Source organism: Coregonus lavaretus, assembly GCF_964263955.1.
Source record: "Coregonus lavaretus genome assembly, chromosome: 33".
Classification (NCBI taxonomy): domain Eukaryota; kingdom Metazoa; phylum Chordata; class Actinopteri; order Salmoniformes; family Salmonidae; genus Coregonus; species Coregonus lavaretus.
The window spans coordinates 30769516-30793441 of NC_140020.1; the positions used below are offsets into that span (position 1 = coordinate 30769516).

General features: G+C 42.1%; 2 protein-coding genes across 2 annotated transcripts; both read left to right on the forward strand.

Annotated features, from left to right (window-relative positions):
• Positions 1 to 5632: 5632 nt before the first annotated feature.
• On the forward strand, positions 5633 to 6962 carry LOC311108312 (zinc finger MYM-type protein 1-like). The gene is made up of 2 exons (XM_084150941.1): positions 5633 to 5735; positions 5928 to 6962. Exons 1-2 carry the CDS (start codon positions 5697 to 5699, stop codon positions 6453 to 6455), a joined length of 567 nt encoding a protein of 188 aa, XP_084007067.1. The 5' UTR covers positions 5633 to 5696; the 3' UTR covers positions 6456 to 6962.
• A 2029-nt stretch (positions 6963 to 8991) lies between these two features.
• On the forward strand, positions 8992 to 17342 carry LOC311108436 (actin-related protein 10-like). Its single transcript, XM_084151059.1, has 12 exons — positions 8992 to 9187; positions 9665 to 9737; positions 9850 to 9932; positions 10110 to 10218; positions 10514 to 10689; positions 10943 to 11022; positions 13586 to 13621; positions 13849 to 13928; positions 14096 to 14169; positions 14641 to 14722; positions 15860 to 16061; positions 16198 to 17342. The coding sequence occupies exons 1-12, from the start codon at positions 9111 to 9113 to the stop codon at positions 16377 to 16379; spliced, it is 1254 nt and encodes a 417-aa protein (XP_084007185.1). The 5' UTR covers positions 8992 to 9110; the 3' UTR covers positions 16380 to 17342.
• Positions 17343 to 23926: the final 6584 nt, after the last annotated feature.

Sequence of the window (23926 nt, forward strand, 5' to 3'; positions counted from 1 at the left end):
GAAACTGGTTGAGAGAATGCCAAGAGTGTGCAAAGCTGTCATTTGTGTAATGAATACTCAGGGAGAAAAAGGTGTAGATTCACGCACAGAGTGCGGCAGGTGTTTATTACGCCTTCGCAGAAGGCAAGAATCGTGGTCACAGGCAGGCAATGGTCATACACAGGTAGGCCAACAGGCAGGAGAATCAAAAACTAGGACTGAAGGCTATAATTGGTTCTCACAAACGAGCTAGGAAAAGGCTTAGTAGAGTCAAAACGAACAATACCTCACAAGGCACAAACAGAATAAACTGAACTAAATAAGGAGCTGATGAGACCAGGTGAGTAACTAACACAGGTAAAATCAATGAACAAAAATGAAAGACAGGGCTACGTTCAAGAACACAAGGATGACTAAGAAAATAAATACAGAACCTTACAATTTGTTTAACACTTTTTTGGTTACTACATGATTCCATATGTGTTATTTCATAGTTTTGATGTCATCACTATTATTCTACAATGTAATTTTTTTTTACAAATAAAGAAAAACCCTTGAATGAGTAGGTGTGTCCAAACTTTTGACTGGTACTGTAGGTCTGGATTGATGTCATTGCATGCCTCATCCATGACCTGAAGGAAGGTGGTACACTCATGGGGATGTCAATCATACATCTTTCACCTGTATTGTAACCATGTATTGTATTTTACTGTATTGTATTGCACTTACAATGCCTTCAGAAAGAAAATCCCAGCAGCATTGCAGTTCTTGACACAAACCGGTGAGCCTGACACCTACTACCGTACCCTGTTCAAAGGCACTTAAATATTTTGTATTGCCCATTCACCCTCTGAATGGCACACATACACAATCCATGTCTCAATTGTCTCAAGGCTTAAAAATCCTTCTTTAACCTGTCTCCTCCCCTTCATCTACACTGATTGAAGTGGATTTAACAAGTGACATTAATAAGGGATCATAGCTTTCACCTAGTTTCACCTGGTCAGTCTATGTCATGGAAAGAGCAGGTGTTGTTAATGTACATGATGTAGTTCTCAAAATCCGGTGTAGACAAACCAGTTTAAAATCTATAGGTTTACCAAATGGTTAAGTAATTATCAATCAAGAGTAGTCAGATTAAGTAATAGTAAAATGTATTTTAACAAATGAGAAGACAATAATATCAAAAGCAATGTGAGTATTGCATTGTGAAAGGCAATTACTTTATATTACCATGTATTACAATGTTTAACATGTATTTCTAGATGAAACACTGATCAAAATGTGCTTAGAGTTTTAAACAACTATCTTTTTGATGATCTGTTTTGAGTGTTGTACTAAGCATTGTGAAAATTGCGCCAAAGCGTTTGAAAAAAACGGTAATACCATTATAATAACAGGAAGAAGACATTCAAATAGGAAGTAATGAAGAGAATAGGACACTGCACTAAAACGTGTAAGTGGTGCCATACTTTGATCATCTGCAAGGGACATTTTTTTTTAGATTTTAGTTCCCATTGGGTTGCCTGGGAGACACCCTGCTTGCATCAGCCTCCCTGTGTTGCTGCGTGTGTCAGACGTCAGACAGATATCTCACAGACATCAACATCACACACACAAACAGACACACACCTTCTAACTCTCACCACAAAGCGGTCCATCGCTAATCAATAATGTTAATTAATGCACTCAACAAGAGTCAAGAGAGCAGCCTGCTGCTTGATACCCAGAATACATGTTATGAGCCAATTATGAGGATTCTAATAGACCTCCGGTAAACAAACATCATCATCCAGACCCACGCCAAGCCACTGCGGCGCAGGGAAAATTTAGTGTACATATCCAATGCCAAGAGATCTAAGTAGTCTTCTAGTGCATTTAAACCCGTGTATTCATATGTGCGTTTGTGACTATGCAACATAGGCTACAGCAGAGACAGTGCTTCTCATCTTATCAATTGTTATAGCATTACCGTAGATCATTTTTTGATTTAAAATACATAAATAAAAATAGGTTAGGTAAGATGAAAGTCTAATGACAGGCTAAGATGCACACAGTATAATGCATGGTCCTTACCTGCCAGAGTTGTAGACTGGAATTATGTTTACCTCATTGCAAAGGGCGGTATGTTTTTCCACCAGCCTTTCCTTTCAACAAAGGGTTGTATGTTACAACATCATCAATATAATATAAATAAGTTGCCAATATCGTTCCGGAAGCAAGCTGAAGGAATAGCCTTTATTATTGTGCTAATCAGCATCACACAATGTACGCTTCGGAGTGCGTGTGCATGCGCGCGCCTGTGGTGCTGAACTGGCAGAGTGCCTCGATCTGCTCTGTGATTGAGCGCGTGGAGAGATATGATTTATGAAGAACGTTCAGTAATATTTCATGCTTAATGCGTTGCATAAGAGGCAATTGTTTTAGTGGCGGAAAATGTTTTCAAATTCTATTTGTAGATCCTCATGGCAGCTCCTTGGTTCTGAAACCTGTGTTGTACGTCTCTTAGAACGTTACCTGCCTTATGGCAATTAATACATTCCTTGAAGATAAATGTGAAGTCTAAACAATAGCTCAAATGTAAGGAAATGACTAAAATAAAGTTTATTTACTAATTTCGTACTAATTTTCAGACCAACTGTCTCTCTACTCGAGGCATAACTTCCTCGGCAAATAAAGAAAACACAGAATGTCTCTCTTTTCATCCTTTCATTTCTAGATACTTTGGACAATATAGGGGTAGGCTATGCAATGAATTTCATGTTCTTTATAGATTGTTCATATTCTCAGTGCATATATATATATATTTTTTATTTATTTATTTAACCTTTATTTAACCAGGTAGGCCAGTTGAGAACAAGTTCTCATTTACAACTGCGACCTGGCCAAGATAAAGCAAAGCAGTGCGATAAAAACAACAACACAGAGTTACATATGGGATAAACAAAATGTACAGTCAAAAACACAATAGAAAATCTATATACAGTGTGTGCAAATGTAGTAAGTTATGGAGGTAAGGCAATAAATAGGCCAAAGTGCAAAATAATTACAATTTAGTATTAACACTGGAGTGATAGATGTGCAGAAGATGATGTGCAAATAGAGATATATACAGTGGCGGCTGGCCGATAGAGGGCACTAGGGCGCCGCCCCCTTAAATAAAATTATTTTAAAAAATAAAATAAAAAATAAATAAAAATAATAATAATAATAATAAAAACATCAGTATGTCAATATTTGTGTGTTTGAAATATGGAATGCACACAGTAATATGTGTAAGATATGATAGAAAATCATATTCGCAACCTTTCCTCTGCCTGTCAAACGCCTCGTCAGCTCTGGGCGATACAGAAAGTGCCCCGAGGAGGCGGGTCTACGTAGCAGTTAAGCCAATTGCTAATTTAAGATATGAATGTATGACATAAAATGTAGCCAATCAGCGATCTTAAATCGAATCCAAGGAGGGCGATTATTTTATCGCCCCAAGCTCGCCCCTGATAAAATAAGGACCGGGCTCCAGTGGCGCCATTTTTACTAGACGACAATGGCGAGCGCAAACGTTACTCCTCCAAGACCCAACCCTAACTCGGTGAAATCTCTCCTCCAAGATCCGTTTGAGAGGAGAACTTTGTCAGAGAAAGTTCGGGTGAAAGAGCTGGGCCCAGATCAACCTGACCTCTCAATCAGACAGCAGGCTAGCGAGAAAGGGAAGCAGTATATGCGCGGCTTCTCCCGTAGCTGGTACACCAGGAAGGCTTGGCTAGCTGGGTGCACTGATGCTAATGCTTTATTTTGCTTTCCGTGCTTGCTTTTTAAAACGACGGGGTCAGATTCAGCATGGACAGGTACCGGAGTGAGGGATATGAAGCACCTGTCAGAGAAGGTAAAGAAACATGAGAACACCAGGGCACACATGGACAACTCTGTAAAGCTAGCTGTATTAGGAAGGGTGAACATTGCTACGCAGCTGGATGACGGCCACAGGATTGCGGTGAGGAAACACAATGAGGAGGTGGATAAAAACAGGCACATTCTATCCAAAATTATCGATTGTGTGAAGTTCTGTGGGGCTTTTGAGTTGGCCTTGCGTGGGCACGAGGAGACTGACTCCTCGGACAACCCCGGCATTTTCCGGGGCTTAGTGGATTTTGTTGCCTCCCTCGACAGTGTGCTGGAGGAGCACCTGAAGACAGCTACCGTTTTTAAGGGCACGTCAAAGACGATACAGAACGAGCTGTTGGACTGTATGCTGTCAGTGCTTAAGGATTACATCCTGGAGGAAGTAAAGAGTGCTGATTTTATCGCCATTCAAGCTGACGAGACGACTGACGTTTCCACCCACTGCCAGTTGGTGCTTGTGATACGCTACATCGATGCTAAAAGTAACGTCCAAGAGCGTTTTTTCGAGTTCATTTTGATCGAGAACGCAACCGCCGACACCATCGCTACAGCGCTGCTGGAGAGGCTCAGCACCATACTCTCACATGGACAAAAGGCCAAACTTATTGCCCAGGCTTATGACGGAGCAAGTGTGATGAGGGGAGCCACCGGCGGAGTGCAGCGTAAAATAGTGGATGTGTACGAAAATGCGCACTACGTCCACTGCTATGCACATCAGCTGAACCTCATCATGCAGCAGGCTACTTCACGCATCCCCAGGATCGGCACTTTCTTTTCCGACCTTGCAGGATTTTCTGCTTTCTTCTCCAGGTCTCCCAAGCGAACCACCGTGCTTGACGAAGTGGTTGCGCATAGACTCCCCAGAGCCTCTACAACACGGTGGAACTTCCACAGTCGCGCTGTAAACACTGTGTACGAGTACAGGGATGACCTCCTAACGTGTTTCCAGACCATCAGAGACTCTGGGAACTTTGATGCCCCGACTGTCAGAGAGGCGGGGGGCTTTGTGAGGATGCTCGAAGACGAGGCTTTCTGTTTTTTCCTGGCACTGTTCCACAAGATCATGCCAAATGTGGACATGCTTTTCAGCCAGCTGCAGAAGAGGAACATCGACCCTGTCTTCATTAAAGCACTTGTCCAGAGGTTCACAGACAGCATGCTAACAATCAGGTAAATAACTATATTTACTATTGGCTGATAAAGATGTTGTTAGAAAGATGAATAGTTCACTTACAACAGTTTAAAAGCCTAAATGTGTCTGGTCATCAAAGTGAGTGATTATCATAGAGCCGTCACAATTATATTTGTTTTAGTATTTTAAAAGGAAAGAGAAGACACAATCAGACGTTGATAATAATGCAGGAAAGTACTACACAGTTTGTAATAATTATTCAGGTGTCCACCAGGTCAATTTCTAGAAGAGGCCTAGTTGTTATTGAAGATTAACTTTATTGCTAAGTGCACAGCAGAACAAAATGATGTTGCATCCCTCTCACAAATGTAATAGAAAAAGGCTTTAAAACGTAATAACATCAGTTAATTATGTACATCACAGGTTAAAAGCAGTTACTAGACATAGTTTGTGTGTATATACACACTATCTGTCTGTCTGTCTGTCTGTCTGTCTATATGTATATATATATATATATATATATAAAAGTCACTGGTTGTGTGTTGAGGGGGAATTACAGTGAGTTAAGAAGTCTGATTGCAAGTTATCAAATTAAACTTTATTTTTTGGACCCAGGGCCTCAATTCCCTCTTTGTGTGGGGACAGCGCATCTGACGAGCAGCAACAGCCCATCAAGCGACGGAGGATGCTGGGACCAGGAGAACAACAGAGGTTGGCTATAGAGGTAAGTTGTGATGTAATTGTCAGTGTTTCCCCCTAGAACTTTTTTCAGGCCTGGTAGTATGTAGCCAAAACCCTGAACAATCAGCACCTTGGTAATCATATACTTGAGTTGGACATAGGCATGTGTCAGTCAGGATCACTTGCATCAAAATAGCTTAATTGCAAATTAAAGCTGATGATGTATCTTTTACAGGTATGTGATACCATCCTGAGTCATGCCAAAGAGAGGTTCTCCTTCACCCAGCACCTCATCAGCGCAACACTATTGCACGGAGAGTTGTTCCCACAACACAGTGTGAAGTTCCCCGATACAGCGCTTGAAACAACCGTGGAGGCGTACCCCATGTTGAACAAGGCCAAGCTCAAAACCGAACTGTCCCTCATCTATGAGAACAGTGAGTTCAAGGCTTGTAGTGGTGCAGTGCCCCTGTACCAGTTCTTCATGGAGAACAACCTTCAGAGCACTTTCACAGAGACTGCCAGCCTCCTCAAGATCCTCATCACCACACCCATGACAACTGCTGAGTCAGAAAGGTGCTTCTCTACACTGAAAAGGATCAAGACCTTCCTGAGAAACAGCATGACACAGGATCGCCTGAACGCTCTGGCCATGCTCTCCATGGAGAAGAAACTTGTCAGGGACATTCCTGACTTTAATCAAAGGGTCATTGAGAGGTTTGCCACTCAGAAGGACAGACGGGCAAAATTCCTGTACAAATAAGATGACAGACACACACACACAGAGCAGCTCTGGCCGCATGTTTCTTTGTATATAGTTGACCTTAGCATAAAAAATCCAGTTATATATGGTACTCTAGAAAGTCTTAATAGTGTCTTTGCTAATATTACTGTATATATGTTGTTTTGTATCAATTAATTGTTGCAGTTCTGGAGCACATTAACAATTAGTCACATTTAGTATGATCATAAAATACTGTATGCTATTCTTCCAGTCAAAGGTTTGAGTTCATCCACTTGATATCCATTTCTATATTATACATCCTTTTATACAGTGTAAGATTTCCTATAAACTTTATAATAATTTCATGTTATTGTCCACTTTCCACTCTGTTCTGACAGCATGCCTGTTGCGTTGCCTGTTTACTACCAATGGTGAAAAGTTCACTTTAAATGCAAATGAAAGGCTTGGGTTTGTGTAATATGTTTTTGTGTAAGAATGCCTCAACTTTTTAATATTGGCATTAAATAATTACTGAATGTTTCACTGAGCACTGCTGTCCTGCAGTTTGTGTTAAAATATATCGCGATGGTTACAGGAAAAAAAAAGTATGGCACAGCCCCACCGAGAATATTTTTCACCAGCCGCCACTGTTGCTAAGTGCACAGCAGAACAAAATGATGTTGCATCCCTCTCACAAATGTAATAGAAAAAGGCTTTAAAACGTAATAACATCAGTTAATTATGTACATCACAGGTTAAAAGCAGTTACTAGACATAGTTTGTGTGTATATACACACTATCTGTCTGTCTGTCTGTCTGTCTGTCTGTCTATATATATATATATATATATATATATATATATATATATAAAAGTCACTGGTTGTGTGTTGAGGGGGAATTACAGTGAGTTAAGAAGTCTGATTGCAAGTTATCAAATTAAACTTTATTTTTTGGACCCAGGGCCTCAATTCCCTCTTTGTGTGGGGACAGCGCATCTGACGAGCAGCAACAGCCCATCAAGCGACGGAGGATGCTGGGACCAGGAGAACAACAGAGGTTGGCTATAGAGGTAAGTTGTGGTGTAATTGTCAGTGTTTCCCCCTAGAACTTTTTTCAGGCCTGGTAGTATGTAGCCAAAACCCTGAACAATCAGCACCTTGGTAATCATATACTTGAGTTGGACATAGGCATGTGTCAGTCAGGATCACTTGCATCAAAATAGCTTAATTGCAAATTAAAGCTGATGATGTATCTTTTACAGGTATGTGATACCATCCTGAGTCATGCCAAAGAGAGGTTCTCCTTCACCCAGCACCTCATCAGCGCAACACTATTGCACGGAGAGTTGTTCCCACAACACAGTGTGAAGTTCCCCGATACAGCGCTTGAAACAACCGTGGAGGCGTACCCCATGTTGAACAAGGCCAAGCTCAAAACCGAACTGTCCCTCATCTATGAGAACAGTGAGTTCAAGGCTTGTAGTGGTGCAGTGCCCCTGTACCAGTTCTTCATGGAGAACAACCTTCAGAGCACTTTCACAGAGACTGCCAGCCTCCTCAAGATCCTCATCACCACACCCATGACAACTGCTGAGTCAGAAAGGTGCTTCTCTACACTGAAAAGGATCAAGACCTTCCTGAGAAACAGCATGACACAGGATCGCCTGAACGCTCTGGCCATGCTCTCCATGGAGAAGAAACTTGTCAGGGACATTCCTGACTTTAATCAAAGGGTCATTGAGAGGTTTGCCACTCAGAAGGACAGACGGGCAAAATTCCTGTACAAATAAGATGACAGACACACACACACAGAGCAGCTCTGGCCGCATGTTTCTTTGTATATAGTTGACCTTAGCATAAAAAATCCAGTTATATATGGTACTCTAGAAAGTCTTAATAGTGTCTTTGCTAATATTACTGTATATATGTTGTTTTGTATCAATTAATTGTTGCAGTTCTGGAGCACATTAACAATTAGTCACATTTAGTATGATCATAAAATACTGTATGCTATTCTTCCAGTCAAAGGTTTGAGTTCATCCACTTGATATCCATTTCTATATTATACATCCTTTTATACAGTGTAAGATTTCCTATAAACTTTATAATAATTTCATGTTATTGTCCACTTTCCACTCTGTTCTGACAGCATGCCTGTTGCGTTGCCTGTTTACTACCAATGGTGAAAAGTTCACTTTAAATGCAAATGAAAGGCTTGGGTTTGTGTAATATGTTTTTGTGTAAGAATGCCTCAACTTTTTAATATTGGCATTAAATAATTACTGAATGTTTCACTGAGCACTGCTGTCCTGCAGTTTGTGTTAAAATATATCGCGATGGTTACAGGAAAAAAAAAGTATGGCACAGCCCCACCGAGAATATCTTTCACCAGCCGCCACTGGATATATAGGCTGTACAAGGGCCTTTTATAAGTATTTGGATATGACTATAGACTGGTATATTTTTTATGTATTATACATGTTTGTGTGATTTCATTTATAACATAAAAGTATCATCCCATAAATTAATTTACAGCGGGACAAACTATTTTTAATCAGGCGAGTTTCACGGACGTCATTCCTCAAGCTGAAAGGACACAGCCCAACCCAACAGGAATTAATGTCATTGCACTTGCATGTCGTATATTTAGTAAATTCTCCATATCGGAAACGATTAAATACATATAAACGTTAAAATGCCCTTGTTTGAAGGTTTGGGGAGTGGAGGGGAGAAAACTGCAGTAGTCATTGATTTAGGAGCAGCCTACACAAAGTGAGTATTTAGCTAGCTAGCTATGTTGTTAGCTGGCATAGCTAACTTTAGCTAGCTGACTATGTTAGCTACTGTTAGCAACATTGGCCACTGCCATTCATAACTGCTAAGTAATGAACATCAATCAGAGGTTTCATGGATTTAAGTAAATATAGACCGACTGTCCACTGTTTAAAGCACGTTATTTAGTTAGCCAAAATGTGTTAGTAATATGCTTTGTGCTGAAAAAGACCTAGCAATGTTTAACGTTAGTTGGCTATCTGGCGAACAGCAGCAGTCTGGCGCCTGTGGCAGATCATATGAGAATCAGATGAGACCCTCAGTGACAACTCTGCTTCTGTGTTCTGTGTCTGTCTACTGTACCTTAACACACACTAAGGCCTTTTGTCAATGAATGTGGGCTCAATGAGTATTGACACTGTCTGACAAGTGTCAATGATTTCACCCATCAAACTAAATGGTTGTATGATGATGCAGATGTGGCTTTGCTGGAGAGACGGGGCCCAGGTTCATAATTCCCAGCGAGATCCAGAAGCCGGGACAACAACAGGTGAGTTAGTTACTGAGCAAATGACTGGTGGTATTTAACTTATTGACAGACCATATTAAAATGGACAGCCTCGCCTATAACCATTTCTGACGGTGTGTGTCTTCTGTCACAGTCTATCAAAGTAGTTCAGTACAACATCAACACAGAGGAGCTCTACTCCAACCTCAAGGAGTTCATCCACATGCTCTACTTCAGGTGAGGCTCTTTTGACATAGTAGTGTGTGTAATGACTTACACATCAATTGTGATAACCTGAAAGTAACCATGGGGAGGAAGCCATTTTGGAGATGCATCCCAGGTCATAATAACATGGATGATTGAGTGACTGTGTAGTCTAGAATACATGTCTGTGTCTACTCCCCCCCTGCCCAGGCATCTGCTGGTGAACCCTCGTGACAGGAGAGTGGTAATCATCGAGTCCATCCTCTGCCCCTCCCACTTCAGAGAAACTCTCACCAAGGTCTTCTTCAAACAGTTTGAGGTACTGTCTGAGACCACTGATCTATATGTCTATTATGTCTAGAACCACTTTGTTGGAGGCAGGTGGTTGCTGATGTAATGAACCTGGTACAAAAACCCTATCCACCCTGACTAGATAGGTGTAAGCAAAATAGTGAATGCAATGCTCCCCTAAGCCAATTGGGAAGCTAGATGGAGCCATCTCCATATTGCTTACTCCTAACAGTAGGTGGAAGACAAAATTATTTTTTATTTTCAGATCAGGCGATGGATGTTTTGGATTTGTCTCTTACCCATGATGCATCTGTGTTTTCCAGGTGCCTTCGGTGCTGTTTGCCCCCAGCCACCTCATGTCCATCATGTCTCTGGGCATCAACTCAGGCCTGGTGATGGACTGTGGCTACACAGAGACATTGGTGCTGCCAGTGTATGAGTGCATCCCCATCCTGCCAGCCTGGGAAGCCCTGCCTTTGGGTGGAAAGGCCATTCATAAGTAAGTAGTGTGCGTGTGTTTTTTTTTTTAGATGGCGTAATCATGCAAAGCTGTTTGCGTGTGTGTTACTTTGCTTGTCTCACGTACTGAACTTCAGGGAAACAACCTGTTGTTCACCTCTTGAGAACTGTGTGTTTCAAGCCGCAATTTCTTGGTTTGCCTGCCTTGACAGAATCAAGTGTATCAAGGTGTGTGCTTTCAGAGGTACTTGTCCCCCTTTGTTCTAAGTGGCTGTGTGTGTTCTATCCTTCAGGGAGTTGGATGGGCTCCTGGTGGAACAGTGTACAGTAGACTCAGACTCCAGTACTGGACAGAGTCTACCTACAGTCATTGGTAAGACCCCCACATCAGAAAGATACTAGTCAATAACACCAGCAACTTACCTCACAACTGATGCAGTGCTTTGTCATTGTATAAACGGTGTTAGTTTGCTACATGGATCCTCTTGTTTTCTGTGGCTATATCATGCATTGTGAATAGCTGTTGTTGACAATCTTTTTAATTAATTTTTCAAAATTAGTTTCATAATGATGCTGGTGTTCCATTGGTAAAAGAAAGGAAGAAAGTTATAATCTCTCTCTGAGTGAATCAATCATGCAACATTTTGTATTCAGAAGTCCTTGTTATAGCGTGATGTAAAAGGAAGGAGAGACTCTTCTCTTTTGAATTATATATACAGGTAAAAGTCAGTAAATTAGAATATTTTGAAAAACTTGATTTATTTCAGTAATTGCATTCAAAAGGTGTAACTTGTACATTATATTTATTCATTGCACACAGACTGATGCATTCAAATGTTTATTTCATTTAATTTTGATGATTTGAAGTGGCAACAAATGAAAATCCAAAATTCCGTGTGTCACAAAATTAGAATATTACTTAAGGCTAATACAAAAAAGGGATTTTTTAGAAATGTTGGCCAACTGAAAAGTATGAAAATGAAAAATATGAGCATGTACAATACTCTACTTGGTTGGAGCTCCTTTTGCCTCAATTACTGCATTAATGCGGCGTGGCATGGAGTCGATGAGTTTCTGGCACTGCTCAGGTGTTATGAGAGCCCAGGTTGCTCTGATAGTGGCCTTCAACTCTTCTGCGTTGTTGGGTCTGGCATTCTGCATCTTCCTTTTCACAATACCCCACAGATTTTCTATGGGGCTAAGGTCAGGGGAGTTGGCTGGCCAATTTAGAACAGAAATACCATGGTCCGTAAACCAGGCACGGGTAGATTTTGCGCTGTGTGCAGGCGCCAAGTCCTGTTGGAACCTGAAATCTCCATCTCCATAGAGCAGGTCAGCAGCAGGAAGCATGAAGTGCTCTAAAACTTGCTGGTAGACGGCTGCGTTGACCCTTGATCTCAGGAAACAGAGTGGACCGACACCAGCAGATGACATGGCACCCCAAACCATCACTGATGGTGGAAACTTTACACTAGACTTCAGGCAACGTGGATCCTGTGCCTCTCCTGTCTTCCTCCAGACTCTGGGACCTCGATTTCCAAAGGAAATGCAAAATTTGCTTTCGTCAGAAAACATGACTTTAGACCACTCAGCAGCAGTCCAGCTCTTTTTTTCCTTAGCCCAGGTGAGACGCTTTTCGCGCTGTTTCTTGGTCAACAGTGGCTTGACACGAGGTATGCGGCAGTTGAAACCCATGTCTTTCAAGCGTCTCTTGGTGGTGGATCTTGAAGCCCTGACTCCAGCAGCTGTCCACTCCTTGTGAATCTCCCCCACATTTTTGAATGGGTTTTTTTTCACAATCTTGACTAGGGCGCGGTGATCCCTATCGCTTGTACACTTTTTCTGACCACAGTTTTTCCTTCCCTTTGCCTCTCTATTAATGTGTTTGGACACAGAGCTCTGAGAACAGCCAGCCTCTTCTGCAATAACCTTTTGTGTCTTTCCCTCCTTGTGCAATGTGTCGATGGTCGCCTTTTGGACAGCTGTCAAATCTGAAGTCTTCCCCATGTTTGTGTAGGCTTCAGAACTGGACTGAGAGACCATTTAAAGCCCTTTGCAGGTGTTTTGAGTTAATCAGCTGATTATTTTGTGGCACCAGGTGTCTTCAAAATGTAACCCTTACACAATATTCTAATTTTGTGACACACGGAATTTTGGATTTTCATTTGTTGCCACTTCAAATCATCAAAATTAAATGAAATAAACATTTGAATGCATCAGTCTGTGTGCAATGAATAAATATAATGTACAAGTTACACCTTTTGAATGCAATTACTGAAATAAATCAAGTTTTTCAAAATATTCTAATTTACTGACTTTTACCTGTATATACACATGGCCTCCTTTCTCTCCTTCTGTACTGTATCCTGGGGGTTCTGTTCTGTTCTGAGAGTGAATCATTATGAAGAGCAGCAGTAGCTCTCTAGCTAGCTGACGCAGGGCTAGGCAGTTCGGATAGGCATCAATAATTAAAACAGGCATAGCATAGACCACCTCTCTCTGCACTACTGAACCTCACCACTGCAGAACCACGGCACGACTGAATGGAGTATTACAGTCAAATGACTGATGTAGACTATGCATTGGCTCGACTGTTATGAATGCATACATTAAACTGTAGCAAACATATCTGGAGCATGTAAAACGTATATATCAAATTGAGACTTGTGAACTGCTTTGCACTTATCAAGAGTGGATATAATCCACTCTCTTCACTTTCGCCAAACTTCCTAAACCCATGAGTGCACCTCTGTAGTCGAATGTGGTTTCCTCTCCTTGTCTCAGATGCACCCCCCATGGCGTGCCCCATTCGACTGCAATGAGACAATCATTTAGTACAGTAGTAGGAGCGTTGACGTGAAATGAAGGGCTCTATGTGAGGTTTGTGTTTTAGGGAGGCTAAGTCACTTTCTTTTTATCCTATATTTCTTTCCCAGGCTCCATCCCAGAGGAGGTTGTAGAGGATATCAAGGGTATGTTCAAAAGAGACTGAAACCACTTGTTTTTATTGCCTTCATACAGACAAAACAGACAATGCTGGGACGGGATTCCTGTTTGGCAGTTAAATTAAATGGATTTTGCTACAAAGGGCAGCTAAAGCAAATTTATTTTCAAACATATCTTCACCTGATTCATGTATGTTGGTGCTAGCATATTCACGTAGACCCTCGAATGCTGTTTGTGTTGTCTTGTTATCCAGTCAGGACCTGTTTCGTCAGTGACCTACAGAGAGGCCTGAAGATCCAGGAGGCCAAGTTTAACCTGGAGGGAACGGCTAAGGTCAGTGATATTTGACTATGTCATGTCTATGTTTGGATTGTGTCCGGTATTTCAAAGAGTAGTTATTGCTGTGTTCTTCCAATAAATGCCATTCATTAAAGTTAGTGTGGTGAGTATTATAGTCCAGTGCATTTGAGACCCTCACATCCATGTTCTTCCCCCTGTAGCGTCCAACACCACCCCCTGATGTTGATTACCCATTGGATGGGGAGAAGATTCTGCATATTAAGGGACCAATCAGGTAGCTGTTTGTCCTCTGGTCCCCCCACCCCCCTGAATAGCTGTTACACTTTACTAACACTAGCAATGTGGAAAACGATGAAACATATCCTCAACTGAATACAAGTAATGATACAATTACAAGACACAGCAAATGGGTTGTCCATTTTATTAATGTCCAGAACATTTCAAACCTAGATATTTGGTTCTGTGTCTCCTCTTTTAATATCTGGGTCACCTTCTATTATTGAATCTGGGTTGTCTCTGCAAGGTCATTCACCATGAGTGTCTGTCTGCTCTTCTCAACGGCGGCTAATGAGACGCTGCAATTTCCCCTTGGAATTTAAATGAAATAAGGGTTGTCTTTTTGCAAACACTTTAGTGCAGGGTCTATTGAGTGACGTGATGGTTCTGTTTTGTAGGGAATCGTAATACAATTAAGATGATGTATTGTAGGGACTCTGAGTGACTTGTGGGTTGTTGTGATTTGCAGGGACTCTGTGATGGAGATGCTGTTTGAGCAGGACAACGAGGAGAAGAGTGTGGCGTCGCTTGTGCTTGACGCTCTGGTCAAGGTAACATTTGTATTTATCTAGAAAAATACCATATATTAATCTGTGCCTTAGAAAGGAAAATGGTTTCTTTCTGCTCAAACAGCAAGAGATGAGATGCTGCCGAAATATGTGGGTACTGAATTCGTAAGTTGCAACACTCTTCATCAGTAATTACTGGACAATGTTGCTTTGGTCACAACGACCTTTCATCAGACATCTGCGTCTTCTAATTAAAATCAGCCATTCCATAATTCCTTCCTTCCTCATCTTCCATTTTGTGATGAAGAACGCTTCCCACCGAAACGTACGAGATACTTACTTTAACCCTATTACCATAGCAACACTTCCAGCCTCTCTGGTTCGCTGAGGTGAAATCGGCTTGGTTCCTATGAGAGGAGCCAGATCAGACCAACGACAGACCATTAATCTCAAGAGGCAGAGCAGCCTCCATTACTCTTGCTGCTGGCCTATTGCTTGTGCTGCACTCACTCTGTCAAGCACAGTAACATAAGCACTCATTGGTCTCAGTGGACTAGTGTGACAGGCAGTGCATGAAGCTAGTTAACAGTCCACTCCACTTCTCTACAGTTTACAATGTCAATGAGATTTCTCTCCTGAGAGACCAGCACTTCTGTCCTGCTCAGGAGTAACAGGGCCGCAGTGAAGTCAGCAACCTGGCCCTCGTTTATCATGCTCATGTCCATGTGAGCCTATGTCTGCATTTATAATCGTGCATGACCATTTTCCTCTCTAATGCAGTAAGTTCAGTACATGTATACATTACGGCCATACTGCATGCATGCTGAACTACTTCTACCTGGTTAGTCAGAAGAGTCTGGTTCCTCTCTAGGTTTCTTCCCACCCAGGCCCTAAGGAGTTTTTCCTTGCCACTGTCGCCTCTGCTTGGCACATTTTGCTGTGAAGCACTTATCAAGCACAACTGATTTAGGCGAAAAATGAAAAACAATTGATAAATTTCTTCTCATCATATGTTTAAAAAAAATCTTATTAAACACCCATTTCTGTCCCATAGACATTAATAACCAGCTTGGGAGTTGAAGTCCAGCTTGCTGTTAAGTTTGTGAACAGTACATTTGAGAAAAGATGACTGATTGATACATTTGTAACCACACGTTATCATCTGATTAACCCCCTTAGTGTCCCATCGACACTCGTAAGGCTCTGTCTGAGAACCTGGTGATCATCGGGGGCACGGCCATGATGCCTGGCTTCCTGCACCGGCTCCTGGCTGAGATACGCCTCCTGGTGGAGAAACCCAAGTACCGCGACGCCCTGGCCACCAAGAGCTTCAGGCTGCACAGTCCTCCAGCCAAACCCAACTGCACCGCATGGCTCGGAGGTGAGACACAGATTAGTCTGATAACCAACCTTGTCCTTATACACTGTAGAGCTGTATGGGTCCGATGGATGTAGGAATACAGTAGTAACTAAGCTGTGAATAACCCTGTGTCTCCTGCTTTCCTCTCCCTGTGTAGGAGCAATCTTTGGAGCACTGCAGGACATCCTGGGTAGTCGTTCCGTGTCCCGTGACTACTACAACCAGACAGGCCGTATCCCAGACTGGTGCTGTCTCAGCTCCCCGCCCCCAGAATCAGTCTATGATGCAGGGAAGACCCCACCACCGCTCATGAAGCGAGCCTTCTCCACCGAGAAATAAACCACCAGATCAGACACTGTCTACTCCTAGTCTGCATCTGCTATGTCATCCTATACCCTAAATAGTGCACTACTTTGGGCCTTGGTCCTGGGGGAAAAAGTGCCATTTCAGAAGTAGTCCACACTAGACACAACAAACTCATCCCAGACGTAACAAGTCAGACCTACCAGATGTTATAGGTGCGTCTCAATAGTCTATTGTGGCTTCCTGTCCTCATGCTCTTCCCCTCATCTGTACTAAACAGAATTGGTGGTGGTGAGAGCAGTATTGCAAAATCCTGCGACAAAGGAGACAAGGCCACAAAGTCACTTTAGACTATGGAGATGCAGCCAGCATCTCAACCCCCAGATGGCTGTGGATTATGGGGGTTGTAGTTTTAGTTCTGTCAGTCTTTATGTGCCTGTTCTTGTTCTGTAAGACTCGTCCTGACCTATGCCACACTGCCATCCAGACTCTGCTCACTTATTGCTAAACTACAGCTCACTGATACAGTAGTCAGCATTTTAATTGAGAGAACTGTGTTGTGGCCATGGATTCAGGGGTCAGGGAGAGACGTTCCTGGCCCAGATCCTTGTACACAAGGCGGTCTTGAACAGATTTGTGGCCATTTGTTGACTCAGTGGATTTGACTCAGTTTTCCTTGCTGAACGGACACTTTTCATATTAAAACATGCTGTGGAGCTGTATTTCAAAAACTGTCAGTAAGAAAATTTACTGTAGGTGAACCAGATCAGTTGCAGTTCAGTATTCAAATTTGGCTTTGTCAAGTTGCTCTTTATGTAGTCATTGTGAATGCTACCCCCAGGCATTGTTTTTCAGCAAATATTAAGTGTTTTATTTGCCATTTATTTATTGTTTCTTCTTTGCCATGTAAACCATTATAATATCAGTTTCAATCTCCTAAGAGCTCATATCTGTAATGCATCAACTCAAATAGCTTTAAATAAACATTCCTGAAACGTTCCCGCTGTTGCCCGTTTCCTTTTCCTTCATGTTGTCTTTCCTGTCTTGTCTGTGTATGTCACTCTGCCCCCTCAGTCTTTCATGAGACTTCTTTCTCACTCTCCAGAGCCTTCAAGTGATGTTTCACACAGATATTCCCACAGCTTGCTTCACTGTTAGAAAGCATACTGGAGAACATGAATAATGTTCACTCTTTAAGGATGTGAGGAGACAGCAGTCAGGGGTATTGTTTGAAGATAGTTTAGGGGTATATCCCAGCCCCTTTACTTCCAAAGTAATGAACACCAGGCCAAAGTAATCATCATAAAAGTGCTAGGTACTGTTAATACTGTGTGACAGTAGTGAGTCTGGCAAGCAAGCACCAAGTGGCTTTGACTTCTCTTTTTATGTCATAAAGACGGAGAGATAAAAAAAGAATGTTGATATGGTCTTCATTGTTTCGGGTCGAAATTTTGCGCAATAAAACAATGGGACCATAATGCACCAACTCACTGAGACCATTGTGCGGGTATCTATTCATTATTTCATGCAAGTCATTGAAACATTAATTATCATCCATATTTGGCATGAATAAAGGATAGCACAGTCATAGTGTATGATCGTGTGCAATACATGCAATGTGACTGTTTTTTATTCCAGGTCCTCTATCCTCCTGGATTCATATCAGTTTACACAGACACACACACACCTCCGAGTTCCACAATGACATGCAATCATATAGCTGAGATCCCTTTGGCGTCCATGTGCCTGTGTTTGACTGTATCATTAAATCAACCCTGAATGAACCTGTCTGATCTGGTTTGGTCAATCTGGTGGATTATAGATCCCATATGGGCATTGGGATCCATATATTGTCTGGGGGAAATGAACTCAAACACCAAAATGTCCAGGTTTTGAGTACAACATGTATCGCCCACAAGGAGGCGCCATAGTGGAACCAAGGTGTGTGTCTGTCGGGTTGTGGTTGTTTGGCCTCAGAGGTCAAATAAATCATAAACTGTTTAGGTGGTGGCTACTGTGTGTCTGTCTGGGAACTGATGTGGCGTCATTACCCAAAAGACTGGCAGAGACTCTGGGAAATCTGCTACAGCTCAGACTCAGAGTCCAATCACCAGTTTGACTTAATCTCTGCAGATATACACACAGCAATAGTGTACGCACGCACACACACACACGCACGCGCACACACACAACATGTCTCTCTCTCGCTCTTTAGTCATCCCCGGAGCTATCTCTGTGGGGGTCTCCCCTGTGACCCTTCACGACCACCTATACTATATGTTAGTGACACTGAACCCAACAGGACATTCCTGACCCAGACCACCCAAGGGTCACACTCCTGTTCTCCTGAGCCTCCGCTCCATGTTAGGAGAAATCTGACTAAGCACTTCTTGGCAAACTCTATTCTCAAGTTCAAGTTCAAGTTTGTTTATTCGTCATATACACATGATATACACTGACTATACCAAACATTAGGAACACCTTAATTCGTCGGGGCATGGACTCTACAAGGCGTCAAGCGTTCCACAGGGATGCTGGTCCATGTTGACTCCAAAGCTTCCCACAGTTGTGTCAAGTTGTCTGGATGTCCTTTGGGTGGTGGACCATTCTTGATACACACAGGAAACTGTTGAGCTTGAAAAACCCAGCAGCGTTGCAGTTCTTGACATAAACCGGTGCGCCTGGCACCTACTACCATACCCCGTTCAAAGATACTTAAATATTTTGTCTTGCCCATTCACTCTCTGAATGGCACACAATCCATGTCTCAATTGTCTCAAGGCTTAAAAATCATTATTTAACCTGTCTCCTCCCATTCATCTACACTGATTGAAGTGGATTTAACAAGTTTTTTGGGGGGGGGTGGTTATTTAGCAAGAATATAATACAAGAAGGCACTCAATGAATTAAGATATTTACAACATGTGCTGGGGAAAAGATTGTGCACAATTCCCCGGCACATATCCGTCGTAATTTGTTGAGTGCCTTCTTCTCTCTCTCTCTCTCTCTCTCTCTCTCTCTCTCTCTCTCTCTCTCTCTCTCTCTCTCTCTCTCTCTCTCTCTCTCTCTCTCTCTCTCTCTTTCTCTCTTTCTCTCTGTCTCTCTCTCTCTCTTTCTCTCTCTCTCAGTCTCTCTCTCTCTCTCTCTCCCTCCCCCTCTCTCTCTCTCTGTAATGTCTCTGTACACATCTGGGGATATGGAGATGGGTATCCCATGGAGACACTCACATAAATGTAGAATAGTCCCATCTAAGGTTGCAAAACTTTCCCAAAATTCCCTGGTTTTCCAGAAATCCTGGTTCCGGGTTACCTGCTTATTCCTTCCTGATTCCAGGAATCCTCCAACTGGGATTTTGGGAAAACCAGGGAATTTATTGAAATTCCTTAGTCCCACCTGCTGTTGCTCTATCTTGGGAAAACTCCACCAACCCCTCCACCCCAAAGCCTGGTCTCCATTCCCCGGTTTCCCTCCTCTGAGACTGGGGAATCACAAATCACTGGGGCTGGGCTGGGAGTGGGACTTGGGCGTCAACTCAGTTCCCAGGGACAGAAAGTCACAGCTGTTAACTTTGACCTCGCTATTGGACCCTCCCGGAGTAAGAAGCTGACCGACTGACTCCTATACTGTTCTATTCAGTCATATTGTGGATTTCTCCCAATTCAATTAATTATAGGGCTGTGGTGAAAGAGGCAAACCATTGTATACAGTATACTTCACTCAGAAGGATAACAGTGTCTACCACTCTTGTATACACACAAAACACCCCAGAGTAAGTGACAAGTGAGATGTGTGAGACAGGAGGGAGGGAGGGATAGAGAACAGGAGGGAATGAGGGAGGAGGGAGGGAGGAGGAAGGGAGGAGGAAGGGAGGGGGAGGGGGGAGGGAGGGAATGAGGGAGGAGGGAGGGAGGAGGAAGGGAGGGGCTGTAGAGAAAAGGAGGGAGGGAGGGAGGGAGGGAGGGAGGGAGAAAAGGAGGGAGAAAAGGAGGGAGAAAAGGAGGGAGGGGATCATCTATCCTGGTTATCTCTCCTCCAAACACACATTCAAAACAAACCTACCTATTTAGCTCGTTGTCTATCACTCTGGTTTTAACAACAGAAATGTATGATGAGTCCACAGGTCCACTACCAGTAACTGCCCACTGTGCAAAAACAGGTTGAATCAATGTTGTTTCCACGTCATTTCAACCAAAAATTGCAATGTGATGACGTTGAATCAATGTGGAAAACTGATTGGATTTACAAAAACTAATCAATGTAAGGGAATTTCTTTTTTTTTCACCCAACTTTTAACCTAAATCTAACGTGATGGTGAATTTGTTTGTTGATTTCACATTGAATTCACGTTAGTTGACAACTCAACCAAATGTATATAAAAAATAGACATTGAACTGACTTCTGTGCCCAGTAGGTATATACATCATCATTGGGTGTGAGAGTTGTTCTTGTAACTAATAACAGAGCTGTACCATTATCATGGATGGAGATAATAATATGCCATTTAGCAGACGCTTTTATCCAAAGCGACTTACACTCACGCGTGCATACATTTTTACGTATGGGTGGTCCCGGAGATCGAACCCACTACCCTGGCGTTACAAGCACCATGCTCTACCAATTGAGCTACAGAGGACCACAATGGAAGGTAATCTTTCTCTCTAGGTGTGAGTAGCATGGCCTATGAGTTGCACATGCACAGTGAATTGTGTATGTACACTGGCCCGCAGAGTGTGGTCCCTGTCTGGTCTTACCCCAGACATGATGAGGTTATCATGCCACCGCTCCAAATATGAGCAGAATGTCTGAAAGAGATCCTCCTCCTTCATTCCTGTAGTCATGTAAACGCACCCTCACTGTCACACGTCCAGACAGATAAGGTGTGTTTGTGTCTACTTGCAGAGGAGGGTTCTAATCTACTCACCCTCACCCACTGTAAAGACTAGCCGCTGCCATGGGGTCAGAAGCACCAACTCACTCTAACCTACTCTAACTTGGGTGGTAAAAATTTGCTCTGAGAATACTGCATATATTGGATCTGGATGATGATGCTTTCCTTCCTTATGAAGTGTTTTGAGCACTTGAAAAAACACAATATCCGGTTCATTATCCTAATTCACTCATTATCTAGGAAAATAAATGGATGATGAGAATTTGTAGATGCTGAAGGTCATCAATCTGGCTTTAGCATGAGGGAGGACTGGCCGGTACTCATATCTCTCCTGCACATGTCACAATAATGAACTGTCATGTTCGTTCCCTCATCAAAAATCACTAAGTATCATATCCTATCACTTATAATTACACATCTGGTGTATTCATTAATCGTCATGCAAAGGCATTCAGAGTGAATGAGTAAAAAATTAATAAACAGGAGACAAAAGCATAATAAGTAAAACACATTACTCAAATTGTCTGTTAAAATGTTAATCCAAAATCTCAATTCGTTTTGGTAAACGACAACCATTTAGATGCACATGCCATAAGTGGGGACAATGGAACGCTTTGATAAAAGTAACCTAATTGAATTTCACTAATCACCTTTAGATTAGGCTATGTCCAAGCGCTGCAATTTAGTATCTTACAAAAACTCGGTCCTCCTCTGACTGCTCTTCACCGTCAGCGATGGTCATCCAAGGGGCGCTCAATCTGTTCTCAATCGCGTCATTTCTACAGTGGTCGATAATACGCGCATCGCTGTACCTTGACTGAGGACTGTCAATGCCGACAGCCACTCAGATTTTGTGAAATAGGCCTAGCATATATGTTGAAAAATTTGAATGCCAAAAATGAAATTTTTTTCCTTCAAGATGCACTTTCTCGTCGGGGTCTCGCAGATTTTGGCCACTCTTATGTTCCACTTGCCACCTGCTCAGGTAAAGTAGTATGACTGTTTTATAGCCTGTCACTATTAAGGGACAACAGCGAACATGTGTTGTGTAAATGGTCAATATATTTTGTCATTTTGTGATGATGTCATTCGGCTTTAGTTCTTAATAAACAATGGTTCAGCCTCCTTGAAAACCTCTGTACTCAGAAAGAAATAATGATAGGCTATTAATCATCCTATTAGTTTTAATATAGCAAGTAACACATGTTTTATTTTTTTTACTTTATTGTATGCAATGTTCCAAACTGGACTCTCTGTAAAGGGTGAAGTTCATAACTGCTTCACGTCTGTATCTCCAATTTCTTCTGCGGCCCCAAAATGTGACTCCCATTACCACTTCACGTGAAAAAGTAATGAGAGTCACATTTAGAGCTATTTTTTCAAATACTGTAACTCACTTTTATCATCACGCCTCACTTTTACAGTGAGTTCAACATTAGGGAGATCGTAAAATATAGTTAATCCTCTCCTAGCGTATATTGACCTCCTAATACTGAAGTGGCTTCAAGAGAAATCAGGGATAACTATCAAGGTATTACAGTAGCAGTGGTATAAAGTACTTAAGTACTTAAAAAAGTAGTTTTTTGGGGTATCTGTACTTTACTTTACCATTTATATTTTTGACAACTTTTACTTTCACTCCACTACATTCCTAAAGAAAATAATGTACTTTTTACTCCATACAGTTTCCCTGACACCTACAAGTACTCGTTACATTTAGAATGCTCAAGCAGGACAGAATTATGGCACCTATCAATATAACGCTTTGTCATCCATACTGCCTCTGATCTGGCGGACTCACGAAACACAAATATTGTGTTTGTAAATTATGTCTGAGTGTTGGAGTGTGCCCCTGTCTGTCCGTAATTAAAAAGAATACGAAAATCGTGCCGTCTGGTTTGCTTAATATAAGGAATTTGATGTATAGCATTTACTTTTACTTTGTACTTTTACTCAAGTATGACAATTGAGTATTTTTTCTACCACTGTACTTAAGTACATTTAAAACCAGACACTTTTAGACTTTTACTCAAGTAGTATTTTACTGGGTAACTTTCACTTATGACAATTGAGTACTTTTTCTACCAGTTAGTCTACAAATGCATTAGCAACACATTCAACAGACACTGAGGGGCGACCACCTGCATGGGGCTGTTTAGGTTTTCTGGGAAATGTAGTTTAAAGTTGATAACGATTTAATAGTTTATACAAGGATGCTTTATGCTGTTTATCGTGGCAGTGTGATACTAATTAGCCATGCGAGCAGATATGTACAGGAGCAGAAGTCACAGGAACAGATATCCATCTGCAGCTGCTGGCTAGACCACCTGGGACAGAGCAGATCTGTCAAAAAAAGATGGATCATGTTTACATTTCTAAACGCTACATACTGAAAGTGGGGGACGTACACACCTCTTGGTGCAATATGTTTGTGGCACCGAACGTACAGTAGCTATGGACAGGGCGCACCAAATAATGTAGTGATAATTAGTTAATGTTGCAGCAGGGAATGTAAGACATAATGAGTGTGTTGGGGATCGATAGTGAAAGCTGATCATGATACTCTCGGTGGAGGGAGCTGGGATCAGAGGAGAGATAGAGACCCGTCGATCACACGGTGGAATAGGAGGACGTCCTAAATAAGAGCATAAAATGTGTTCTTTATTGCAGTAAAGTATAACTCTCATACACAATG